Source organism: Lagenorhynchus albirostris, chromosome 8, assembly GCF_949774975.1.
Source record: "Lagenorhynchus albirostris chromosome 8, mLagAlb1.1, whole genome shotgun sequence".
NCBI lineage: Eukaryota > Metazoa > Chordata > Mammalia > Artiodactyla > Delphinidae > Lagenorhynchus > Lagenorhynchus albirostris.
The window spans coordinates 36444030-36470580 of NC_083102.1; the positions used below are offsets into that span (position 1 = coordinate 36444030).

Consider the following 26551-nt stretch of genomic DNA (forward strand, 5'->3'; position numbering starts at 1 on the left):
GTAATTTTAATATAAAGTTTAATAATAACAAAACCCTAATACATTGTCAAAATGCTCACAACTTCCCATAAAGTAAAAAAATCACCCCATGGGCAACCAAGCAGCACTAGTCTTAATAGCTGGAAGGCCAATGATATATTGCTATAGTTTTTCATTTATTTTCATGTTTCCAAATATACAAAGCAAGTTCTGTTTCACTCTCTCCCTACCCCATTTCATCACTTTGAACTCTGAACTTCAAACCCATAAACGTTCCTCTATTAAAAAAGAAGCACTTTTAGTGTGAAAAGATCTTTATTTCAAAATAAAGGGCACAAGGTCTTACACAGCAGATAAAATTAGTGTTACTGCCCTCAGAGGTCAAGGCTAGCAAATTTTCTGGCATATACAAATTCATTATGAATAACAGATGGACTGAATGGCCTGTAAGTGCAGCTGTAAGGTCTCATGGTATAATTCCCTTTGTTGATCCCAGTAACAAAATTATTAGGTTCCATTTAAAATTGAAAATAATAGCAGCTTTTCCAGAAGATCTAGCTCCCAAAATTGTATCCAGAACTCATCTGTCTAAGATCTTAAGTTAAATACCTTGTATATCTATATCATTATAATCAATATTTCTGACAACCACAACGTAAGAAATTTAACCTCAGCTAATAGTTTTTCTCATCATGAAATCAAGTGAAATACTATATTTTTGCTCTCTTCATAAATAGAAAATGACCACACACTACAAACACTTTATTAATGTTTACTGATTATATATACAGAGAATATTCAATAACCAGAACTCACCAGTTGCAATACTACACATTAAATTATAATATAACCCCTACTACAAAAGCTATCTGTTGACCCAAGATAAAAAACTGTCTCTAGAGTTTAAATACATTAGAAATTATTATTTTTTTTTTTAAAAAAAGGGAAATTAGAAAGTGGTCTTCAAATGCTAAAAGCCTAGAAGAATTCTCCAACATCTGCTCTCTTATCTCGACATTTGCTTCGGGCTTTTGTTCGAGCTTTGAAGGCGGCAGAATTATATAAATGCTGAAATGAAGAAAAGGAAAATACAGGTGAGCCACTAAGGCTTCAGATATTCTTATAAAGTTAAAAAAAAAAGATAAATAAAAAAATCACAAAGGAAAGAAATGAACTAATTTGACTCTAGAAATATTTTAAATGTTTATAAGACAGACACAAAGAATGAGGGGGAAAATTAACACATTATAGTTCATGGCTATTCTATATGAAAAAAAAATAGCCAAACATGTAAAATACCAAGAACATTCCAGCCAAAAAATTTTTTTAAAGTATATAAACATTTATTCTGATCAAGGAAAAGACAAATCATGAATTAATGTGAACAAAATACTCAACTTTGCTGTTAATTAAAATAATAAGGGAAACTATCATAAGGTTTCATTCAAACTAACAAATTTTTAAAATTATAAAACCCAATGCTGTCAAATATGTGTGTAATAGCTACATGCTTTCATTCACCACTGAAAATAATTAAAAATGATAGAATTATTTTGGAAGGTAATTTGGCAATGCATATCAAAAAATCATAATCAACGGGCTTCCCTGGTGGCGCCGTGGTTGAGAGTCCGCCTGCCGATGCAGGGGACACGGGTTCGTGCCCCGGTCCGGGAAGATCCCACATGCCGCGGAGCGGCTGGGCCCGTGAGCCATGGCCGCTGAGCCCGCGCGTCCAGAGCCTGTGCTCCGCAACAGGAGAGGCCACAGCAGTGAGAGGCCCGCGTACCGCAAAAAAAAAAAAAAAAAAAAAATCATAATCAAGCCCTGTAGTCCCATGCAAGGATTTCTTCCAAGAAATAATTCAAAAGAGAAATTATGTAAAAATATTAGTATTTATTCAGAACATTTTTGAAATACCCAACAATTATATGGCCATCAAAATGATCAAATGTAAAGATTCTTTACAATATACAATTAAACAATTCAGACCCACTAGGATGGCTATAATTTAAAACAAAAATAAAACCAAAAAAGTGTTGGTAGGGATGTCAAAATTTGAACTCTTATACTGTTAGTGGGAATGCAAAATGCACTACAGTCACTGTAGAAAACAGTTTGGTGGTTCCTTAAAAAGTTAAACACAGAATTACCACGTGACCAAGCAACTCCACTCCTAGGCATACAACTAAAAGAATAAAAAACAGGTGCTCTAACAAAAACTTGTACATATATGTTCATAGCAGCACGATTTAAAAGGGGCAAAAAGTGGAAACAAGCCAAATGTCCACCAACTGACGAACAGATAAACATGTGGCATATCCACACAATGAAGGATTATTTGGCCACAAAAAGGACTGAAGTAATGACACACTACAACATAGATGAACCTTGGCAACATTATGCTAAATGAAAAAACCAGTCACAAAAGGTCACATTATATGATTCTATGTATATGAAATATCCAGAATAGGTAAATCCATAGATAGAATGCACATTAGTGACTGTCAGCAGCTGGGGGAAGAAGAGGGGAAGGGAATGGAGAATGAATACTTAATGGACATAAGGTTCCTTCTGAGGTGGTGAAAATGTTTGGAAACTAGATAGTGGTGACAGTTGTGCAACACTGTAAGTGTACTAAATGCCACTAAATTGTACAGTGTAGAATAGTTTTTTATGTTATGTGAATTTTACCTTAGTAAAAAAAATTAAAATATAAGGGTTTTTGAAATGTTAAATAAAAATATTAACCACTATTTAATGTTACAAACTCTCTGAGCACATTTGTTTCCTCATTTGTAAAATGAATCTGGTACTTACTAAGTTTAGGCTCAGTTATCTGATACGAAAGAAGCACTGTGTAAATATTTATCCTTAACTATATAAACTTCATAAGCAAAAGGAAACAAAAGATAAAAATAGCTTCTATGTTAATAGGATTATGGATAAAAATTTTTCATCATAACCCTCCATACTCTAAATGCAGTGAAGTTTCTATACTTTTAGTCCAGCTACTCTGTGTCCGAAACATCATAAGAACTAAAATCTCACAGACATAGCTAAATACCTATCACCTGGCAGAATCAAAGCTTTGGCTCCACTTTTCTTCTGTGCATTTAGTTCTATTGAAAACAAAAACCAAACCTACCCTTTCAAAACGAGAAATCTTCATTGTTTTAAGTGTTGCAGCATCAAGCATCACTGGGGGTCCAAGTTCAAAAACATTGCGAAGGAATTCATTTGACTTAAATAAAAGAGAAATGCAATAAGTCTCAGTATTAAATATCAGCTCTTTTTTTTTAACTACATAAAGTGAAATCTGGTTAACAGAAGTTATGTATATGAATGTAAGTCACTTATTTTCTTTCTGTTTCTCGTAAGACCAAATGGTTTTCCAATGCCTTGAATTCAAGAAAGCTATGTCAAACTATCTGCTTCCCTACAAAGATATCAAGTGTTCCAACAGCTATATAGATGCTCCACTAGGCTTACACAATACAAAAACAAAAAGAAGAGTTTCATGTTTATTAAATTTAACTTTTAAAAATAAACTTGCTATTTTGCATATCATATGCTGAAAACATTCTGTATATTCAAACTAACTTCAAAAGCCAGTTAAGTAAGGTAGATTTGAAACTCCTCCCTAATTTAAAAGCAAACATACAGAAAGGATGTCACCCACTCACCTGCAAGTGGTACTGCATCCCTGATCCAAGAACCTCCTTAAAGGTGTCATATGTATGTTTTTTGACCCAGCAATCAATATACATGCGTTCAGGACCAAATTTAACAGTTTCTGTTGGAAAATCCCGTTCCTGGCCAATAGAAGAACAACAATTGTAAGAGGAACCAAAATGATCTAAAGAGATCCTACATAAACACAATTTCTAAATAGACATGTATATGCTGAAATGAATAATGTGGTTTAAACCGATACCTCCATCCCTGAAATATGAATAGACTAGAAAGTGGAAGTACTATCCCACATATAAGGGTGTAGAATTTGCTTAGTTGTGGTAGACTTAAAGACACAACTAAGTTTGGATAAATATTAATGGCAAAACCACCTTGTTGTGAATGTTTTTAAATTTCAAAAGCACTCAACAAACTGGTGAAAAGTCAGGTATTTGTACTGGTCTAGGATTGGCAGGGGCGGAGGGAGGGGAGGTTACAGGACAAGTCAGAAAGACAAGATATCCTCACAAGCCAGTGGTGAAATTGGGGGAAGCAGAAATCTAGGAAAGGTAGGGAAGATAAATGGGGTTTACAGACCAACCATCAAGGAGTATCTATTACAGCATTAAGTGGCCTACCTCTACCGCCCTAAGGATGTCTCTGAACACCGACCGCTGCTTTCTCTTGTCCACTTTGGCCCGGTGCTTAGTTCCATCTGTAGCCAAAGCCCTAAGCATCTGAGTCAAAGACTCCATGTCTTCGTAAAAAAAGTCCTGGTCAGAAAAAAAAATTTGGTTTTGTAGTTTGTTGTTTCTTTCCCCCCACCCTCTTCTAGAATTAACAAAAAACAGTCCACCTTGGAAATATCCAACAGGGTTACACAGAGCAACGCAAATCTTGGAGCTATTTAGAGATCTTCGCACAGATACACATATAAACACTTATTGTCATGCAAAAATTTAATCCAGAAATGTTGCCTACAAGATGATATACTACCACCAAACAATGAACATTCCTCTTCCAAGTATAACCAGATGCATTCAACCAATGCTTACTGTGTTGCTACTGTATTCAAGACATTACTGGGATTTCCAAGTTCAGTGATAGTCAGATACACATAAACCAATAGTTCAGTGATAGTCAGTGATAGTTCAGATACACAAGTTCAGTGATAGTCAGATACACATAAACCAATACAGCTTCTACCCCTGGCTCCCTAGTACCCAAAGCACATATTCCCAGAATTCCAAATATTCTTATTCCAAAAGGGCAAGCTATCAGTAATGCTTTTTAAAGCACCTAATTTCTAATTTATTGGCCATATTTCAAATAAGCAACCGAGTATTTACATCAGGTGCACAACTCAAGTGATTAAATTATTTAAGAAAGGAAGATATTTTAATCCCTTTTGGAGGGAAGCCACAAAATGTATTACTATTTGCTATGACCTTAAGTTGACCATGGGCTTCCTTTTTACAGTTTAAGTGGCTATACTTTGAAAGTCTCTTTATTTTGGGCGTTTTTACTCCCTGATTAAATTTTACAACCACATTAAACTAAAAGATTATTCCAAGTTCTTTAGCTGACCAAAACTAGAGCAGACACGCATGGAAGCCAGAAGGTGACCCATCTCCAGTTCTAGTTATTAATGCCTATTTAATATTTTTTGCATTGGTGGTAACAATCACTTAACTTATTCTATTAAAACAAGCAGCTCAGACTTCCCTGGTGGCGCAGTGGGTAAGAATCCGCCTGCCAATGCAGGGGACACGGGTTCGATCCCTGGTCCAGGAAGATCCCTCATGCCATGGAGCAACTAAGCCCATGCGCCACAACTACTGAGCCTGCGCTCTAGAGCCCAAGAGCCATACTACTGAGCGTGCACACCACAACTACTGAAGCCCGCACACCCTAGAGCCCGTGCGCTCTAGGGCCCGCATGCCACAACTACTGAGCCCGTATGCTGCACCTACTAAAGCCCGTGCACCTACAGTTCATGCTCCTCAACAAGAAAAGCCACCACAATGAGAAGCCCGCACACCACAATGAAGAGGAGCCCCTGCTCGCCGAAACTAGAGAAAGCCCACATGCAGCAACAAAGACCCAGCGCAGCCAAAGATAAAAAAATAAAATAAGCAGCTCTTATTCTAGGCATTCTTCACACTGTATACATAATTGTTCAATCTCAACAAATATAATTTCTTTTAACGTCTAAAATGAAAAAAATTATTACACTCATGGAAAATAAGCTTGAAATTAACACATTCTTTTTTTCTTTAATTAATTAATTTTTGGCTGCGTTGGGTCTTCGTTGCTGTGCGCAGGCTTTCTCTAGTTGTGGCGAGCAGGGGCTACTCTTTGTTGCAGTGCCCGGGCTTCTCGTTGCGGTGGCTTCTCTTGTTGTGGAGCACAGGCTCTAGGTGCGCAGGCTCAGTAGTTGGCTCACAGGCTTAGTTGCTCCGTGGCATGTGGGATCTTCCCGGACCATGGCTCGAACCCATGTCCCCTGCATTGGTAGGCAGATTCTTAACCACTACGACCAGGGAAGCCCCAGATATTCTTAATTTAAAGTATTTTCTCATTGTCAGTATTTTAGAGATTGTATATTCTTAACTGTTCTAACAAATGTTTTCTTCAAATGTTCTGATTCAACTTCCTATGTCTGAGTTAGCTGGAAATAACACCTGTCAAGAAGATTTTCATCTAGAAAAGCAGGTACCAAAGCTGATAAGATGTGATTAAAACAGTCCAATGATACTTTGATCTGTATATTTAAATTCCAATAAATTTGATTCCATCATAAAAAAACGGGAATCATTTTACTGCTAGAAACAAATACATTTCAAGAACTGGAAGTTCTCTACTCATTTCATTGACTACTTGTTCTTTTGTATTATTCTCAAAAATAAAATTTATGGAAGATTTAAAAAAATATATATGGGAGAATACACCAAAAATTAACAAGACTTTATGCATTACCTTAATTTGTTCTAAGAACTGGGAACTACTGCTAGTGGTCTCAACAATCTTACCTCCCAGCATACATCTGGCCATGTCTAAAGACATTTTTGGTTATCATCATCTGCCAGGAGGTGCTACTGGCCTTTAACGAGTAGAAGCTAGGGAAGCTGCTAAACATCCTGAAATGTACAAGACAGCGCCCCCTCCAACAACAAAAATTATCCAGCCCAAGGTATCAACAGTGCTGAAGTTGAGAAACTCCATGGTAAATAATCTTAGCAATCAATAAAACTCAATCTAGTTTACAGAGTCTGAACCATTGAGTTGAATATAGTACTTGTGAAAATAAATATTAAGTACTGTAGGGAAATGTCTCCATAAAGTGCCTGTGCTTTAAAAAGAAAGAAAACATAAAATATAACAAAAATAGTCCATAAACAGCATCCAAAAGCCAATTTACTGAAGTTTGGGATAACTGCATAGTAAAACTTCACACTCAGGAACAAATGAAAAATGGGCTCCTAGAGGGACAAATACCTAACTCTTATCAATAATGAAAAGAAAACTGCATAGTCATTGCCACACAACGGGGTCAAAAGTCCTAGATCAGAACCTCAAGCCTACCACTCACTACACCAAGTTTTAAAAATTACAAATCTGTTTCATCACCTGTAAAATGAAAATATCCACCCTCCCATCACATGATAGTTTTAAGGATTAAATAAGACAGGAAATATAAATTTGCCCAATAAATTATGAAGTATGAACTATTACATCAGTATTCTAGATTTAGAGGAATTTACATAGAATTGGACTTTTAAAAAATCAGTGTAGTAATTACAGCTATATGAGGAAGTTTATTGTCATACAAAACAGGTTTTGCAGTCAGAACATCTATGTCTGAATCACAAACATCCATTACTTAGACATATATAACCTTGGGCATAATTACATTAGCAATCTGTGTCTCAGGTCCTCTGATATAAAAAGGGGATAGTTAATACAACCCACATCTCACAGGTTTATTTAAGGCCTAAGTAAAATATATTTATATATTCTAAAAATATATAAAACACAGTACATAAACATCCATTATGCTACAGCTCTTTTATGATATAGCCTGTTTCAGTATAACAATATAAATGCTTCAAACAGGTCAGCTAAAGATAATTATTTCATACTAAAATGACTACAAGTTAAATGGTTTCAAAGGCTGAGTGGCATTAGAATGAAATGAAACCACAGAAAACTTTTAGAAGAGTTTAAATACACAGGATGAGATGCTTAAGGTCACAAAAATCACCCCCCAAACTACTATTTCTATACAGAAGTTACACTGTACTTGGCATGTGTTCCCAAGAACCATATTAGGTAGTGACGATTACTATCTCCATTGTAAAGATATGGATACTGAGGCATAGAGAAGTTGCCCAACATCATCAGGTAATAAGGGTGGAAGACAAAATTTGAACCCAGGCACAGCAGCTCCTAAGTATACTCTTTACCTGCTTGGTTACATGGCAGACACACAAAGTAAACTAAGGGAGCTCTCACAAACGAAGGATTACTAATTCTTCATATCAACTTTGAACAAATAGCTATTATTAATATTTCACCAACTCATTCTTTAAAACCCAACCTAAAAGCCAGCTCTTCAGAGAGATTTTTACTAAGTCTCCCAGGCTGATTTCATCACATAGTTAGATTTCCAGGTTAATAATAACACAAAATAATTAATGTTAGCAAAAGGCTCTGAATAATTTGATGCCACACTTGTGCTACAAAAACCTAATTTAAATCAACCTATGGTTTAGCTAATTTTTTTGAACACCTTGTAACCACACTAACCCACCAGCAGACACTCCCCTCCTTTCAAAAAACTTACAAAAATAGCAAAGGGTGCTCGTTTCGGGAGCACATACACTAAAATTGCAACGATACAGAGAAGATTAGCATGGCCCCTGCATAAGGATGACATGCAAATTTGTGAAGCATTCCATATTTTAAATCATAAAAATCAGATCAGAAACAAATGAAAAAAAATGAAGGAAACGATAGCAAAGATCAATAAAACTAAAAGCTGGTTCTTTGAGAAGATAAACAAAATTGATAAACCATTAGCCAGACTCAACAAGAAAAAAAGGGAGAAGACTCAAATCAATAGAATTAGAAATGAAAAAGGAGAGGTAACAACTGACACTGCAGAAATACAAAGGATCATGAGAGATTACTACAAGCAACTACATGCCGATAAAATGGACAACATGGAAGAAATGGACAAATTCTTAGAAAATCACAACCTTCCAAGACTGAACCAGGAAGAAATAGAAAATATAAAACAGACCAATCACAAGCACTGAACTTGAGACTGGGATGAAAAATCTTCCAACAAACGAAAGCTCAGAACCCGATGGCTTCAAAGGCGAAATCTATAAAACATTTAGAGAAGAGCTAACACCTATGCTTCTCAAACTCTTCCAAAATAAAGCAGAGGGAGGAACACTCCCAAACTCATTCTATGAGGCCACCATCACCCTGATACCAAAACCAGACAAGGATGTCACAAAGAAAGAAAACTACAGGCCAATATCACTGATGAACATAGATGCAAAAATCCTCAACAAAATACTAGCAAACAGAATCCAACAGCACATTAAAAGGATCATACACTATGATCAAGTGGGGTTTATCCCAGGAGTGCAAGGATTCTTCAATATATGCAAATCAATCAATGTGATACACTGTATTAACAACTTGAAGGAGAAAAACCATATGATCATCTCAATAGATGCAGAGAAAGCTTTCGACAAAATTCAACACCCATTTATGATAAAAATCCTCCATAAAATAGGCACAGAGGGAACTTTCCTCAACATAATAAAGGCCATATATGACAAACCCACAGCCAGTATCATCCTCAATGGTGAAAAACCGAAACCATTTCCACTAAGATCAGGAACAAAACAAGGTTGCCCACTCTCACCACTCTTATTCAACATAGTTTTGGAAGTTTTAGCCACAGCAATCAGAGAAGAAAAAGAAATAAAGGAAATAAAATCCAAATCGGAAAAGAAGAAATAAAGCTGTCACTGTTTGCAGATGACATGACACTATATACAGAGAATCCTAAAGATGCCACCAGAAAACTACTAGAGCTAATCAATGAATTTGGTAAAGTAGCAGGATATAAAATTAATGCACAGAAATCTCTTGCATTCCTATACACTAATGATGAAAAATCTGAAAGTAAAATTAAGAAAACACTCCCATTTACCATTGCAACAAAAAGAATAAAATATCTAGGAATAAACCTACCTAAGGAGACAAAAGACCCGTATGCAGAAAATTATAGGACACTGTTCAAAGAAATTAAAGGTGATACAAATAGATGGAGAGATACACCATGTTCTTGGATTGGAAGAATCAACATTGTGAAAATGACTATACTTCCCAAAGAAATCTACAGATTCAGTGCAATCCCTATCAAACTACCACTGGCATTTTTCACAGAACTAGAACAAAAAATTTCACAATTTGTATGGAAACACAAAAGACCCTGAGAAAGAAAAACGGAGCTGGAGGAATCAGGCTCCCTGACTTCAGACTATACTACTAAGCTACAGTTAAACAAGACAGTATGGTACTGGCACAAAACAGAAATATAGATCAGTGGAACAGGATAGAAAGCCCAGAGATAAACCCACACACCTATGGTCACCTTATCTTTGATAAAGAAGCCAAGACTATACAAAGGAGAAAAGACAGCCTCTTCAATAAGTGGTGCTGGGAAAACTGGACAGCTACATGTAAAAGAATGAAATTAGAACACTCCCTAACCCCATACACAGAAATAAACTCAAAATGGATTAAAGACCTACATGTAAGTCCAGATACCATCAAACTCTTAGAGGAAAACATAGGCAGAACACTCTATGACATAAATCACAGCAAGATCTTTTTTGACCCACCTCCTAGAGTAATGGAAATAAAAACAAAAATAAATGGAACCTAATGAAACTGCAAAGCTTTTGCACAGCAAAGGAAACCATATACAAGACCAAAAGGCAACCCTCAGAATGGGAGAAAATATTTGCAAATGAAGCAACTGACAAAGGATTAATGTCCAAAATTTACAAGCAGCTCATGCAGCTCAATAACAAAAACACAAACAACCCAATCCAAAAATGGGCAGAAGACCTAAATAGACATTTCTCCAAAGAAGATATACAGATTGCCAACAAACACATGAAAGAATGCTCAACACCATTAATCATTAGAGAAATTCAAATCAAAGCTACAATGAGATATCGTCTCACACTGGTCTGAATGCCCATCATCAAAAAATCTAGAAACAATAAATGCTGGAGAGGGTGTGAAGAAAAGGGAACCCTCTTGCACTGTTGGTGGGAATGTAAATTGATACAGCCACTATGGAGAACAGTATGGAGGTTCCTTAAAAAACTAAAAATAGAACTACCATACGACCCTGCAATCCCACTACTGGGCATATACCCTGAGAAAACCATAATTCAAAAAGAGTCAGGTACCAAAATGTTCATTGCAGCTCTATTTACAATAGCCAGGACATGGAAGCAACCTAAGTGTCCATCAACAGATGACTGGATAAAGAAGATGTGGTACATATACACAATGGAATACTACTCAGCCATAAAAAGGAACGAAACTGAGTTATTTGTAGTGAGGTGGATGGACCTAGAGACTGTCATAGAGTGAAGTAAGTCAGAAAGAGAAAAACAAATACCGTCTGCTAACACATATATATGGAATCTAAAAAAAAAGAAGAAAAAAAATAGAAAATGGTCCAAAGAACCTAGGGGCAAGACAGGAGTAAAGATGCATACCTACTAGAGAATGGACTTGAGGGTACAGGGAGGGGGAAGGGTATGCTGGGACAAAGTGACAGAGTGGCATGGACACATATACACTACCAAACGTAAAATAGATAGCTAGTGGGAAGCAGCCGCATAGCACAGGGAGATCAGCTCGGTGCTTTGTGACCACCTAGAGGGGTGGAATAGGGAGGGTGGGAGGGAGGGAGACACAAGAGGGAAGAGATATGGGGACATATGTATATGTATAACTGATTCACTTTGTTATAAAGCAGAAACTGATACAACATTGTAAAGCAATTATACTCTAATAAAGATGTTAGAAAAAAAATCACAATGAGGAATCACCTCAAACCTATTAGGATAGCTATCATCATAAAGACAAGAGATAACAAATACTGGTGAGGATGTGGAGAAAAGGGAACACTTGTGCACTGTTATTGGGAATGTAAATTGGTGCAGGTACTTTGGAAAATAGTATGGATGTTCCTCAAAAAATTCAAAATAAAATTCCTAGTGCAAAAAAAAAAAAAAAAAGCAAGCAAAACACTAGGTTGTTTTATAACCCAGTTCATTTTTGTCTTTGACAAGGACTTCAGTCAAATTAAATACATCTGGATGAGTTCTCCTGGCTATCACATATTATTTATTAAGTCAGATAATGTAAGATATGCAGGTAATAATATATTTACATTTATGCAAATTTAAACAAATCAACACATATACTTTAAACTGCATCATTAGTTCACTTTTAAGATGCATTTCAAAGGAAAAAGAAAAGAATTTACCATTTCTAGTCAGTAGAGGAATACAAGATTAAAAATGGGGACATCTGGCTTCTGTGCCTTGAGGTTAAGGAGCCATTAAGTAGCTCAATAAAATTAAATGGATTGCTAAACTTCAGTCTTCTAATTTCTCACATAAGGAGACTCATTAGCTACTGACAGCATTAATAACTTACTTTTACCTCGTACCTGCTCTCTTTCAAAGTAAGGAGGGATGTGGGGGGCAACGAAACACAGGCCTAGAATGGAATGTGAATAAGCAAGGCAACCCAGAACACGTATTAATCTTATTTAGAATTATCCACTGTTAAATAACTTCTTTAATTGCAGACAAAGTTTCATTCCAGAAATAGTCTTTCTCCTTAAATTAAGAAGCAGCTAGTAAGTAACCCTAGATTCACAACAGAGGTCACAAACCAGGGTGACCAAATGTCCCATACAGCCTAAGACAAAGGGTTTCCTAGAACACAGGACTTTTCAGTGCTAAACTTGGAATACCATCAGGATGGTGGATCACCTATTGGTCACCTATCACAAACTCAAATACCTTCAAAAGCCAAACTGTGGTTTAAAAAAAAAAACAACTATGAGTCGACAGTGATAGAGAACTGCAAAGCACATGTCCCAGAGTAATGGGCTATGTTTATTTCCATCTTTGGCTTAAAAGTTAAACATAACAGTACTAAACTCATCTGACTTAATCCCAAACTTATGTTGACCTAATATTTCATCCATTTGTCCAACATTTATTATAAAGCATCCATGCATGAATTACCTTAATGTGTCTGATGTCTGAGAAATCCTAGCAGATCCAAAAGATTATACGGGACAACTCTCTCCATGAGTAATAAGAGTGTACCTAAACTTCAGTTCTGTAGGCAGCAACAATCAAATATAATGAACTACACTTAAATATTGCTCTACCAACCCCTATTGGTTTATGCTCTTAAAAGTATTACATCACCACTGCCAAGAAGCAGAATGATCAACCACTAGGTTCTCAGTGGGCCATGCTCTAAAGTTATCATCCACTTCTTAATTGTGAGGATTATGATGGAATAATGGTCCTTGTGATGCAAGCTTTTTGTTTCACCTATCAGATACTTACACTCTCTATTCCTCTGGCCAATTCAAACAGAAGTGCCAGAGATTCACCAGCAGCTATTCTCATGTTTACATCATCAGAAGAGAGGAGGCTTGGAAGTTTATGGAAATGCCTAGAAAATAGTCAGTCATTATTATGTGAACACAACCGATTATGTCAATAAATGTTGATTTTATAAAGTAAGAAACTAAAAATACATACACCTCAAGCTTTTTCTTCACTTCATTGATTGGGCATATGGTCAGTAATAATGTCCACAAGAGAAGTGAGCTGATATGAAGCGCTGTAGTAGGGGTGCTGCAGACAACATTAGTGTCGTTCTCTTTGAGATAGGACTTGGTGAAGATATTTTCCAAACACTGCAGAGTTGAATACAGCTCCTAATGCATAAGAACAGGAAATAAGATACCACCTTAAATGAGAAATGTGCAAACAACTGGATTCAAAAGGTTGTCTACTTACAGTAATGTCATCTGTGGCAATAAAACAGCAAACAGCAAAGCAAGTTGCACACTAAAAAAAGCAAAACAAAAACAGACATTAATGTTTGCCATTTTCTTATTAATTCTACATCTTCCTGCTTTTATAATTCAATGTGAAAAATTTCTCAAGCACATGACTACATTAGGTCCCAAGTACAGTATTAAAAAGAAAGAAAGAATATAAGGTCAAAAGTTAAGGGAGGGGGCTTCCCTGGTGGCGCAGTGGTTGAGAGTTCGCCTGCCGATGCAGGGGACACGGGTTCGTGCCCCGGTCTGGGAAGATCCCACATGCCGCGGAGCGGCTGGGCCCGTGAGCCATGGCCGCTGAGCCTGCGCGTCCGGAGCCTGTGCTCCGCAACGGGAGAGGCCACAGCAGAGAGAGGCCCGCGTACCGCGAAAAAAAAAAAAAAAAAAAGTTAAGGGAAGTGGATTTTGGCTAAAAGCCACTAAGGTCTGCTACTAAACTCAGAGTATGACTTTAGGAAAGTTACTCCATTTCTCTCAGATTTTCCTTCATTAATCTAGCAGATCATTTCAAACTTCAACTCAAAGACAGAGATGAAGTGTGGACATTTGAAATAAAGAAACCTACTCTATTAAAAACCTTTAAAACACAAATCTCAAAAAATTTAAATAGCTGTCCTCAAACTTCCGACTTAAAGAAGGATCTCATTAACTCAGATTTTACTTATTTTGGAATATGTTGAAAAGAGGTTGGGAATCCTATAATTGTTTATTTTGGGGGGGGGATGCTAAACGAGTGAGTACACAGTCCAAGATTACCAAGGTAATCTTTTTTTTTTTTTCTTTTTACGAGGGCCTCTCACTGTTGTGGCCTCTCTCGCTGCGGAGCATAGGCTCCGGACGCGCAGGCTCAGCGGCCATGGCTCATGGGCCCAGCGGCTCCGCGGCATGTGGGATCTTCCCAGACCGGGGCACGAACCTGTGTCCCCTGCATCGGCAAGCGGACTCTCAACAGCTGCGCCACCAGGGAAGCTCCCCAAGGTAATCTTACTTAATAAAACAGAATCAGAATATCTATATACAATCTACCTGCAACATAAATAGGAGCCATTAATTCTCAGAACACTGTTCTAACAAATTAATCATATAAAAACAGAATCTGAGGGCTTCCCTGGTGGCGCAGTGGTTGAGAGTCCGCCTGCCAATGCAGGGGACACGGGTTCGTGCCCCGGTCCGGGAGGGTCCCACATGCCGCAGAGCGGCTGGGCCCATGAGCCATGGCCGCTGAGCCTGCGCATCCAGAGCCTGTGCTCCGCAGCGGGAGGGGCCCCAACAGTGAGAGGCCCGCATACCGCAAAAAAAAAAAAAAAAAACAGAATTTGAAATTCGTAAGGCTTTATTATTCTTCATTTCCCTTTTCCCCATACGTTATTACTAAAATTCCCTCATGTTGTTCCAAGTACCATTAAAGCTTAAAGCTTAAGTCTTTAAAGTCATCATTCATATGCCCAGGTTTCAGCTAGTTCTGTTCCAGTAATATGAGGACACTTGTAATATTAATCTGCTTGGTGTCACTGTTTTATTTTCATTAGTTTATCCTGGTAAAAATTGGACATTGTTAAAATTCAAAAGTAGCCTATGCATTATTCTTAGTAAAGAAAAATTTCAATCTATCATCCCTTCTCCTAAGTAAGCAGCAGAAGCAAGGCCACATCTCTCCTTCTGATTACTAAGAGAAATGGCAGATTAAAAATTAGGACTGTCTACGTTTAATAAAGATTCCTTCTGCTAATATGCAGAAGAATGCTAGTTTATTTTTTATTTTAATTCACAGAAAGAGTGAGAAGGATTAATAAAGGGCCTTTAGATGACCACAACAAACTCACATGCAACCAAAATTAAGTGATCACCTCAAATATCTAATCAATAGTGTTTTCTGTCAAACATTTCAAATACCCCTATACTCCTGCACAATTTAAAAGTTGCATGAAACTACACAAAAAGGAAGAACAGAAAGGCAAAGAGCAAAAGCGTGATTAAATATTTTAGGGTTGCTAACTATTGGGGGGCAGAGATTCCTATAATGTCACCAAACTCCTATTCCTTTGCCTCTGGGAGAAAGAGCTAGACTATTCCCAGCAGCCATACAGTTGGTAAACCAAGGAACTCTTGGCAGAAGCGATGTGTCTCTGTCCTCTAGCTTTCCCCATCTAGCTACCATAGTTGCCATCTGAAAGGACCTAGAGGTAGGGCAGAGATGCAGGATGGATGCCTAGGGGCCCTGCTGACTTGACTGGGCAGTGATATGAACAAGAAGTAAACTTTTATTAAGCCACTAAGACTTCAGGGTTTATCTGATACAAAGATTAATGTCATGTACCATAAGTAATACTAAAGAGGAAGCTAATTTGAATAATCAGTATGAAAAAGCTTTAAACTTAAAATGGTTCTCTTGTTAGGAAAACAGCTTAAGATTCAAATCCACTAAAATTAAATTTTTAAGATCTATTAAGACTCTTAAGATTCTTAAGATCCATAACATTCAAATCTTAAAATTCATTAAGGTTCAAATCCACTTTCTAAATCCACTACAACCACCTCATGTTTCTGTGAATAAAGCAAAACATGTTCATGTGATCATTTAAATCACTTACTAGCACACCAAAAACCAACAGCCAAAAACAAAACCCACAGTCTTAAGTGTTGCAAGTGGTATATATCAATTAGAGAATGAAAGCTTTTCCAAACCCCAAAACCAGATGAATATTTCACAAGTCAGAGTTTCAGAGTTTCCTACATCTACCAAATCCACCTGTGTAACTACAGCATTCAGCTCTCTCATAAGGACTTTTAGGCCACAACAGCCAGAATTTTTTTAAGAAAACCACTCCATTACATTTCTTAGAATAAAAAATAACCACACAATAAACATTGTCAGGACCATTTCTTTAAGCTCCAATAAAAACTAGATCATCCTAAATAACTCAACATAGCACTGTATTTCATATCAGCAAATGATGTTCAATTTCAAAGATGTAGAAATCTTCTCTATACGGGATGCTCTATTGAGTCTCAGAAAATTTAAGAGGGCAATTGTCGTATTGAGCCTGCTCACTAAAATTAAAGACAAATGGGGGTGGTGGTGGGATGAATTGGGAGATTGGGATTGACATATACACACAAATATGGATAAAATAGAGAACTTATGAGAACCTGCTGTATAAATAAATAAAATAAAATTCAAAAAACAAAGGGACAAATGAGAATAAAATGTTAATAAAAAACCTGCTATATTTTTTAAAGATGCTATTTTCCTAGATCATTCATCACAAGGTCTGGCTGTCATGCCTAGATAGATCTATAAATTTAAAAATCCTATACTTACAGTTTGCCTAGCCTGGATACTAGCTGTTCCATCACAAATTATTTTCTTCAGGATTGGTCCAAGAGTCTTTAAAACCTCTTCACTTTCAATTCCAGGGCCCAACTGAATACAGAGAACAGATGCTAATGCTGCAGCTGCACGCTGCTCATCACCTTTACCTATAAAACAAGCCACAATGCAACTATGACAAATCATTTTCAACAGACTTATTAAGGCAGCAATCTCCCAAATTTGTTCAATTTCAAAATAGCATCTACCAATTATGAAACTTGTAATATGCTCAAGGCTTTGACATGAGCGATAAATCTAGACCTCACTCAAATCCTAGATCTACCATGTATTAGCCAAATGATCTTCAACCAATTACTCTTATTCTCAAAACATTTCCTCATCTGTGAAATGGAGATTAACACCAATTTACAATTACTGTAACAGTTCAGCCAGATAATGCATTTCAAGCTGATCTGACCTTCCAAATCCTTCAGGTACTTATAGAATAGTGCTCAAGTAGCCCTTGAATTAATCTGACAAGCATTTCAGATGTACACAGCCCATGAGGTAAACTAAACTGTCAGGGCTTCCTCCACCAGTGTTTTTTTAATTTTTTTTTTAATAAATAAGGGATTCAAAATAAGGGATTCTTGGGAATTTCCTAGTGGTCCACTGGTTAGGACTCCGAGCTCTCATTGCCGAGGGCTCAGGTTCCATCCCTGGTCGGGGAACAAAAAATCCCACAAGCTGCATGGTACGGCCAAAAACTAAAAATATTAAAAAAATAAGGGATTCTTTAAAACTACAGAAAATACGTTAATATAAAGGTAAATGTAAGTTAACTCTTGAGAACTGTATACACCAAAGGATTTGGGCAAATTTTGAACTTAAGTTATTGTCTGATAAATTAAATATTTATGCAGGTTGTAAGAAATTTTTAAAGGTCACCTAGTCCAATTACCTTGTGGATACAGTTTCAATGTTAACACTTTTAACAAAGCCATTGTAATATCTCAAAAAAGTTGGCTCTGTTATCAACTATACCAGTAACAAGGTATATAACTTTAGACCAGTCTCCTGTTTCCTAGGCCTTTCTTTTTCCTATACAATGAGAGGTGGATTAGATCAAAGGTTTCCAAACACCCATTCTTGACAAAGCTTCCACCTGAAGCAAAATGAGAATAAGAACATAAAGCTAAGCACATTCAATTTAAAGGAACATGTGTGCTTCCTACACTTTTGGTACTAGAAATATTTTGTTGATAAAGTGATAATGATAGTTGAAGCTAATTATTTTCATAATGTTCTTACTTGGCAAAATAATTAAGCTGGCAGCCCCAAATCTTTTTAAATCTGGCAGCTCCTAAAATTGCAAGTTTGATAATACTAGACTTAATCTTTAAGGTCTCTCTTCATTCTTAAAAGTTCTATGATCATAAAAGTTCTACAATCATAATATGAATTCCAGAATCTCCATTACAAAGTTCTAGAATTCAAATATTCCAAGGGATATCCTGAAATGATGTCATTGACAGGTATGATTGATGTTTTAAATAAGAAAATGAGGTAGATAATTGATACTTTTTTAATTTTAGAAAAATGAAGTAGGATGGCTTATAAATAATACTTTTTGTTGACATCTGACACATGGTTTCAAGCCTTTTTTATATACAAAAGAATGGCAGGACTTCCCTGGTGGCGCAGTGGTTGAGAGTCCGCCTGCCGATGCCGGGGACGCGGGTTCGTGCCCCGGTCTGGGAAGATCCCACATGCAGCGGAGCGGCTGGGCCCGTGAGCCATGGCCGCTGAGCCTGCGCGTCCGGAGCCTGTGCTCCGCAAGGGGAGAGGCCACAACAGTGAGAGGCCCGCGTACCGCAAAAAAAAAAAAAAAAAAGAATGGCAAACAACTCTTCTGATACAACTAAAGTTGATAATCCACCCCAATCCTTCCTAGTTTCAAACTGTTTATTACATAAACAAAACAAAGCTAACAAGTTTGATTTTGAGTTCTAACAAGCCTGGCATATTCCCCGCCAATTACAAAGTTATAAGAGTGAGCCAGACTTCTAAGTGCTATTAACAAATATTACTGCACAGAAGGTAGCAAATTCCTTTTCAGTTCTGTGACTGTGACTCAAAAATATGGACATTACCTTTTTTCAGGCAGCGTTCAATGCTATCAGTTAAAGTCATTCTTCTTTCCAGAATAAATTCATAAAGCATCTTTGAAGCCAGTATATTTTTAATACCTTCAAGAGCTGCCTGCCTTGTCTTCGCACTATTTAAAACAAAATGTAAGAGAAAGAATATCCAATTGGAGTATACCATTGGTCAATGAGACTTTTAAAAACTTAGCTTACTTCCCTCTCAACTTTTTCTATTTATAGATTATTTAAAATCTAATTTTCATCAAGCTCTCACAGTTCTTCAACAATAATTTAATTTTCATCTACAACTCACCTTATTATACAAAAGATTTTAAGCTACTCTATATCATGTTCTCTGTTTATTAGTTCAATAACCACAATGTTAAATGACCACATAGAATTTTATACTTTCAATGTATAAGACATGTTCTCCTACATTACATATTCAAGTAAACTCAGACTTTTTTTAACACTACAGAAGTCTAGAGTTCTTGTTTGAATCTTCTGGGCTTTTTAATTCCATTTGTTTTAAGTTGGTTCTAGAGTTACTGTTAAGTAAGAAAACAATTTAGCTTTGATACTTTTCGAAGTTTAGTTATACTTTCTAGTTGAAGATTAACTTTTAATTCAACAAATCCACTTCAATTATCAAATACAGTTATGTCCCCTATGCTGAACAACGACTAATCTTAGGCTATTAATCTAAATTCTAGTGGCATGTTCCTATCTACTGATACATTAAAAGTCCAAAGGAATAAGAAACACTAAAATATACAAAGTAAACAAATCGAGCTTTAGAAAAACATAATGTTAAATGAAAGAACTGCACATATTTTAAATAAAAAGTGGCTGACAGAAATCACCCAGAAGAAAAGAGTTTCCAGTAATTCCTACCTCTTATCTAGGGTCAGGTCAATGAATCCCTTCAACTTATACTCTAAGTCTTCTTGAGTTCCTTCCTCATCGAGGACTTCTGGTCCTAAGGAATAATAAAAACCAACCACTGTAATTTAAATAGAAAAAAGCAGATAGGGAGCGGTAATAGTATACTTAGCTACAAGAATTCCTCCACCTAAATCATCCTTTTATCTAACGTTGCAAATCTTAACTGAAAACTCATACCATCTTCAGCAAAACTGGAAGGATCACTGTAACCACTGCAATGGCTCATTGTTTCAATCGATGCATCCTCATCACTAAAAGGTTGAACATTTCGATGCTGGCCACCTAATATAGGTAAAAGAGGGTGAAGGTAAATGATTTTGTTGTCATATATGCAAATACTTAACTTGGGATTTTAAAATTTACTTACAAAAAATCCAGTAATAAAAACCCAAACTTATTTATGAGATGATTTTTTACAAAAGAATACACTTAAATTCCTAACATAAGTCAATTCACCTAATGTGTATTTCAGAGCACCAACTGTTTACAATATACATCAACTTCAGAAATATATCAATCATCTAACATGCAGCACCCATTTTTGGTGATACAAAAAGTATTACAGATGAAAAAACTACTTCAAATCATGAAGACAATGAAAACTGACCATCATAAGAATAAGACGAATATATGTTCCAATGAGAATAACTGGGCTTAGCAAACATTAACTGGTGAATGGGTTAGTTTTTAGGTTACACATGTCTTATGTGAAGGGGAATTTAAGAAGTTAAGGGATGGTAGTTTTAAAGACAACTTGAATTGAGAGGGTCAACAAAGGCTTAAAAATGAAGTTTTGGATGGGGATGTTGACAAGTGGATCCAAAATGGCATAGAAAGTAATGATAGGAATTGGATGAAGTAATTGATCACTGAAGAACTACAGTGCTGATGAGATGTGTATGAAATTATAAAGAGCTCTGATGGGCTATTTGGGTGATGCCCAGTGCAGTGAGCTACAGGATTTTTGTTCCTGAGTCATGCAAGTCAGAAGAGCTGAGAAGACGTGTGAACTAGCGTGTGAATCACTTAAGAGGCAGGGCTTCTTAAGTGAGGACCCCTTAAATGGTCCTCAAGCACTACACAGAGGTCCTCCTTTCTCTTGGCCAGTACTCTATGGCGGACTTCACAGGGCCACATCCACTGGAGATAGAAAGCATCAATTTGAGAGTCTTTACAGAATTGCCTCATTTTTGCAAGTAAAGAACTATGGGAAAGCTGCAAGCTGATCAAGACTGTAGACATGGTGTGTTTAAAACTGGGACTTTGCTTCGAAGATTTTGAATTATTTAGGTGAGCAATGTTTAAGATTTGACTTTTTTCACATGCCGATTTCAAAAGTGACTACAGTATTTTAAAAACCCACTTTACTGTGGTGATTAGTGACTAATTTGGATGATGACTTTCCTACTACGATGGGTGCACACGTGAACATTTGTACCTAGTCACAAGTGCTGACACTCCTGTCGCTTCCTTGGGAAAACTGACAGTACCCTTTTAAAATCTGTGTGAGTATTTTCCAGCAATAAAGAGCCAAGATTTAAGGAAAAAAAAAAAAAAGTTTTGATATTTGATGTAGCATAAAAAGATAGATAAAAGCCCGACAGATAAATTACCTTTAAAAGAAAGGTTCTAACAAATCCAACAGTTTTAAAATATCAGCCCTATTACTAAAAAATTAAAATCCTTTTTTTTAAGCTAGAATCTTTCTCTCACCTTCATTAACTTAAGGAGTAAATGTACATTCCTGGTCACTGTCATTTCTAGTCATTTTTGTTTTGTGGGAATTTCATATTAATAAAAAGATTACCTAGTCATCAATTACATTGAGCACTGAGTTAAAATAAGTCCCAAATTCTGCCCCAAAAGTGACTTGAGTCATCTGATTTACTTCTGAGCTCGAATCAAAGATTGTACCTAAAATTGTATCCTTAGGTACAATGATACAATACAAACCTAAGATTGTATCACTTAGGTCTCTATATTCAAGAAATCTGTAGCATTTACTATATCATAAGATAAGCTTTTCAAAAATTCTCTAAATTTAATTAAGCCTGTTGCTGTTTTTTTTTAAATGGGGGTTGTCTTTTTTTTTAAATCACAACAGAGGTGAGACTTTAGCAGATTTTTAAATCAACACAGGAAGCAAGTGGCCTTCAAACCTGCCGGCTATCTCAAAGAGAATAAAGTGTGCCAATCAAAGTAGTGAAGCATAAAGAATAAGCAATGAAACCAAGATCCCAAAACTTCTTAATCATAGTGCTTAGGACAGGAAAGACCTATGCCATCATACTCTATTTCTGGATCTATCTTCATGTGTCTTCATGATTCGAAGTCGTGGCAACAGTTGAGTCATCTACTTAACTTTTACTAACATTTATTCACAAATCAATTTACGTTTTTTATTTTTCATATTCAGCCTATTTTTAAACTATCAAGAAGAGTTTCCTATCCAGGTCTTACACAGCTCCCTTCTCTAAGTTTCAATGATTTCCCAAGGCTCAAGGGAAAAAGAGATTAAAAAAAAAAAAAAACGAGGAAAAAAATCCTGTATGAATGTCTGATATCTAGGTCATACTCACCCACCTTGTGATCCCAAGTACCATTAATGAGGTGGCACTTAGACACATAAAGTCCTTATTTCTTAGAGGGCTTATGTATTAACAAAGTTTTGTTCTTTCCTAAAAATGCTCTCTTCAAATTAAGTGTCACGAAAAATAAGCACACTTGAACAAAAGGTCAATTTTATTAGTTTCCTAGACCTGTCCACTAACTTAAAAAGCAGAGAATTTAAATGGGAAACCCAAAGTGATAGAGAAGTTGGTTATCTTTCGGCTGTACATGGGAAGATCTCATTTGAATCCCATTTCTTCTAGATGTCACTTAAAAATACCAGTAAGATAAGACTTTTAAGTACAAGTTTGTGACAATTTTCCACCTCTTCTACTCAACTATTATTTATTCATTTATTGACTTAAGTAATATTCATAAAGAACCAAACGAAACTTTTCAAAAAGTAAAGCTCACCCCCCAGGCCCAATTAGAGGCAAGCACAGTTAATAAGTTCTAGTGTAAACTTCCAAAGATAGTCAAAGCATGTATAGTTTTATAAACTAATCAAATAATTCTTTACCCGATGATGAAAGTTCGCAAATGAACCTCATGGTAAAATCTGAAAGGCAATCCCCCACTGCCTCCTGATATTATTCTCTAAGTACCAGGAAGGAAGGAGGCTGGACAGGAAGCTCCAGAAGGGAATAAAGGTTTGTTTGTGATTCAAGGAAGCCATTAGTAACATCATTACCATTTTCAAAATGACTTTAGCTTGCTTCATCTCCATAATTTGTTCCATCAACAAAAGGTAAACTTAAAGAAGAATAAAATTAATACGGACCTTCTAGACAGAATTTAAATGTTTACTTCAGATGAGGAAAGCTGAAGCAGAAAGGTAGAGAGGTATGTATCCTCAATTCACACGGAGCAACTAGATGCCACAACAAACTATGTATTTTATATCTTGATCAAGAATGAATTTCATGAACACCGAGAGCATTCAATCAAAATAAAAAGCGATATAAAGAAAAGGGAAAAAACTACATTTATAATAATTCATTCTTGTCAATTATTAAACATTTAATACATGATCACAAAGTTTTCGTGCTGCCTTAAATCCTATAGGAAAGCTTTTAAAATACCAGCTTCCAATCATCTTTAACAAGAAAACTGGCCTATTTACTTGCTAAAGAACAAAGGCATATTCTGAGGGTCAAAGTGGCAACTGTGCTGACAAGTATATGTGGCTGGTAGTAGTTCCGATGTGATAACATCTGAGGATATTCCAACATTTAATTTCAAAGTTTCAACAAAGCAATTATTAAACGTGCTGATTTTACCCGGTTTAACACTAGCTTTCAGTATGCTGTGTCTCGTAGGGCTTTCTGCTTTAAGTCCTTTTTTCTTAGCCGTATGGTTAGGAGTAAAGAATCATTAATTCAGTTAAGCACCTACCCATCCAGGAAAAGCTTTAACTTTGCAAAGAGGAGACAGAAAACCCTAAACTTTTGGCCAATTGCAGTCTGAGCTCCTCACCATTCCCGCCTATCCCGGGCTCCCATCAGAGAACCTATAGAATACGGCACAAAAGAGAACGTGGTTTCTGCCCCGAGGAGCAGGAGGTCGCCTCGACTGGTCACAGGAGAGCTGGGGGCTCGGGATTTGTTCGGGTGCCAGATAGGGACAGGAGTAGAGCCTACTCTGGGACAGTGGCCCCCAGCCTCCGACGCCTCCGCCAGGCCAGGTGGACACGCGGGATGCGAAAGAAGGCTGCAGAACGGGATACCACATGGGCACCTCTGCGTCACCCCGGCCCCACCACGTAAGGCCCAGGCCGCGTGACGCAAGAGCCAGTCCAAACCCGCCGGACGTTTGGCATTCCCGAGAACTCCATGTTGGAGCCGGGTGGTCAAAGGTGACCAGTGACAGCATGGACGGAACTCCGAGCCCGGCCCCACTCTCCGTCAAGGAGAGCTCTAGAGAGCCAGCACCTGCCTCTGAGAACAGTTCCTCTCCTGCCAGCTCCCGGTCACCCCCGATGCCAAACCCCTTCCCAGACCCAAGGACCCATTCGCCCCTCCCAGACTCCACGACCCGGGCCCGAGTTCGACTCGCATGCCAGATCCAAATCGCGCGAGGTACGGCCACCAGGGCACGCTGGGAAGTGTAGTTCGCCGGCCACAGCAGGTGCCCCGCCGACGCAAACGTCTAGAGGAAAAGAACTACACCTCCCACGGTACCCAAGGCTAAAAGACTTGCCAGCCTGGCCGGCAACTGGGACGCTGGCGGCGGGGATACTCTCGTACCTGCTGTCGCCGCCGTCGCTGCAGCTGCCCCTGAGCTGCCGCCACTACTGCCACCGCGATGGGGAGTGTTCCGCTTCTTATTCTTCGGCATCGTGGGACGCCCGGTGCCGCCTAAACTCGGAGCTTAGCGAAGATCAGCCGATGGAGCTGCACTTTTTACTCGTGCGTCTGTGCGGCGGGCGGCTGAGAGGTGAGTTTTCGACTAACAGAGGCGAGAAGCGGCGCGGGTAAGAGTGGGCGGTGGCGGCAGCAGAAATCCCCGTGAAGAGCTGTAATCGGAAACGATACATGTTTCTCTCTAGCGCTGGAGCTAAGGCGGGGCGGGCGAGGCCACGACGCCTTAAGTAGCAAGACCGCCGCCTGTCGTCACCATACGTGGGCGGGACTCGAACTCTCACTAGCCAATCCCTATAGACCTCCCCACCAGAGGCGGACTTAGGGCGGCCGAAGGATGCTGACTACCGATCCCATGCCACAAGTCTTCCAGCGGCGGCCCGGAGCCGGTCTTCGTTGCCGTCTTGAATTCTGGGAAATGTAGTCAGCCCTGGGGAGCCGGCTCCCAGCTCCTCCCAACGGGCTTTTCTACGCGCTTCCTTTGTTTCTCGAGACCCTTCCCCTGCCGCCCCGTGGCCCCGCCTTGGAATTGACGGAGGTGGTAGCCAGTGAGGAGCATGCCGAATGACGACAGCCCGCTTCCAACTGGGATTGCTTCCAACTGGGAGCTACGCAATCCGCATTGCTGGTCTGTCTCCAGAAGCTCGTGTTCTTCTCCTTAACCTTTACCCTACTTGCCTGTGGGCTCTGCCCAGGCTCAGCCATACCCCTCCTTAGGTATGTTTCCATGGTTTTAGTTGTTGAATTAGTTTAGCGATCATCAATATTTATTATTGAATTGTGGTTCAAAACATAGGAGCACCTCAATACATAAGGCAAATGCTAACAGCCATAAAAGGGGAAATCGACAGTAACACAATAATAGTAGAGGACTTTAACACCCCACTTTCACCAATGGACAGATCATCCAAAATGAAAATAAATAAGGGAACACAAGCTTTAAATGACACATTAAACAAGATGGACTTAATTGATATTTATAGGACATTCCATCCAAAAACAACAGAATACACATTTTTCTCAAGTGCTCATGGAACATTCTCCAGGATAGGTCATATCTTGTGTCACAAATCAAGCCTTGGTAGATTTAAGAAATTTGAAATCATATCAAGTATCTTTTCCTACCACAATGCTATGAGACTAGATATCAATTACAGGAAAAAAAACTGTAAAAAATACAAACACATGGAGGCTAAACAATACACTACTAAATAACCAAGAGATGACTGAAGAAATCAAAGAGGAAATCAAAAAATACCTAGAAACAAATGACAATGAAAACACAACGACCCAAAACCTATGTGATGCAGCAAAA

The 26551-nt window shown here is 37.8% G+C and overlaps 2 protein-coding genes and 1 non-coding gene across 3 annotated transcripts; 1 reads left to right on the forward strand and 2 right to left on the reverse strand.

The window, feature by feature from the left end:
* Positions 1-275: 275 nt before the first annotated feature.
* IFRD1 (interferon related developmental regulator 1) lies at positions 276-25359 on the reverse strand. The gene is made up of 12 exons (XM_060156826.1): positions 25123-25359; positions 20444-20548; positions 20216-20300; positions 19328-19452; positions 17184-17341; positions 13815-13865; positions 13554-13732; positions 13356-13464; positions 4290-4424; positions 3663-3791; positions 3125-3220; positions 276-1047 (listed from the first exon to the last, which is right to left on the reverse strand). The coding sequence occupies exons 1-12, from the start codon at positions 25211-25213 to the stop codon at positions 958-960; spliced, it is 1353 nt and encodes a 450-aa protein (XP_060012809.1). The 5' UTR covers positions 25214-25359; the 3' UTR covers positions 276-957.
* Positions 8512-8618, forward strand: LOC132524996 (U6 spliceosomal RNA). Its single transcript, XR_009542131.1, has one exon. It is a non-coding gene; the product is annotated as a U6 spliceosomal RNA (small nuclear RNA).
* Positions 25257-25463, reverse strand: LOC132524629 (uncharacterized). The gene has a single exon (XM_060156828.1). It carries the CDS (start codon positions 25410-25412, stop codon positions 25257-25259), a length of 156 nt encoding a protein of 51 aa, XP_060012811.1. The 5' UTR covers positions 25413-25463.
* Between the last annotated feature and the right edge of the window lie 1088 nt (positions 25464-26551).

Coding starts and splice junctions, on each gene's coding strand:
- LOC132524629 (XM_060156828.1), bottom strand. CDS start 25,412: ATGTATCGTTTCCGATTACAGCTCTTCACGGGGATTTCTGCTGCCGCC.
- IFRD1 (XM_060156826.1), bottom strand. CDS start 25,213: ATGCCGAAGAATAAGAAGCGGAACACTCCCCATCGCGGTGGCAGTAGT. Junction 4,425..13,355: donor TGGCCAGAGGAATAGAGAGT/GTAAGTATCTGA, acceptor TTTTCTGACCAG/GACTTTTTTTACGAAGACAT. Junction 3,221..3,662: donor GGATGCAGTACCACTTGCAG/GTGAGTGGGTGA, acceptor CTTTTATTTAAG/TCAAATGAATTCCTTCGCAA.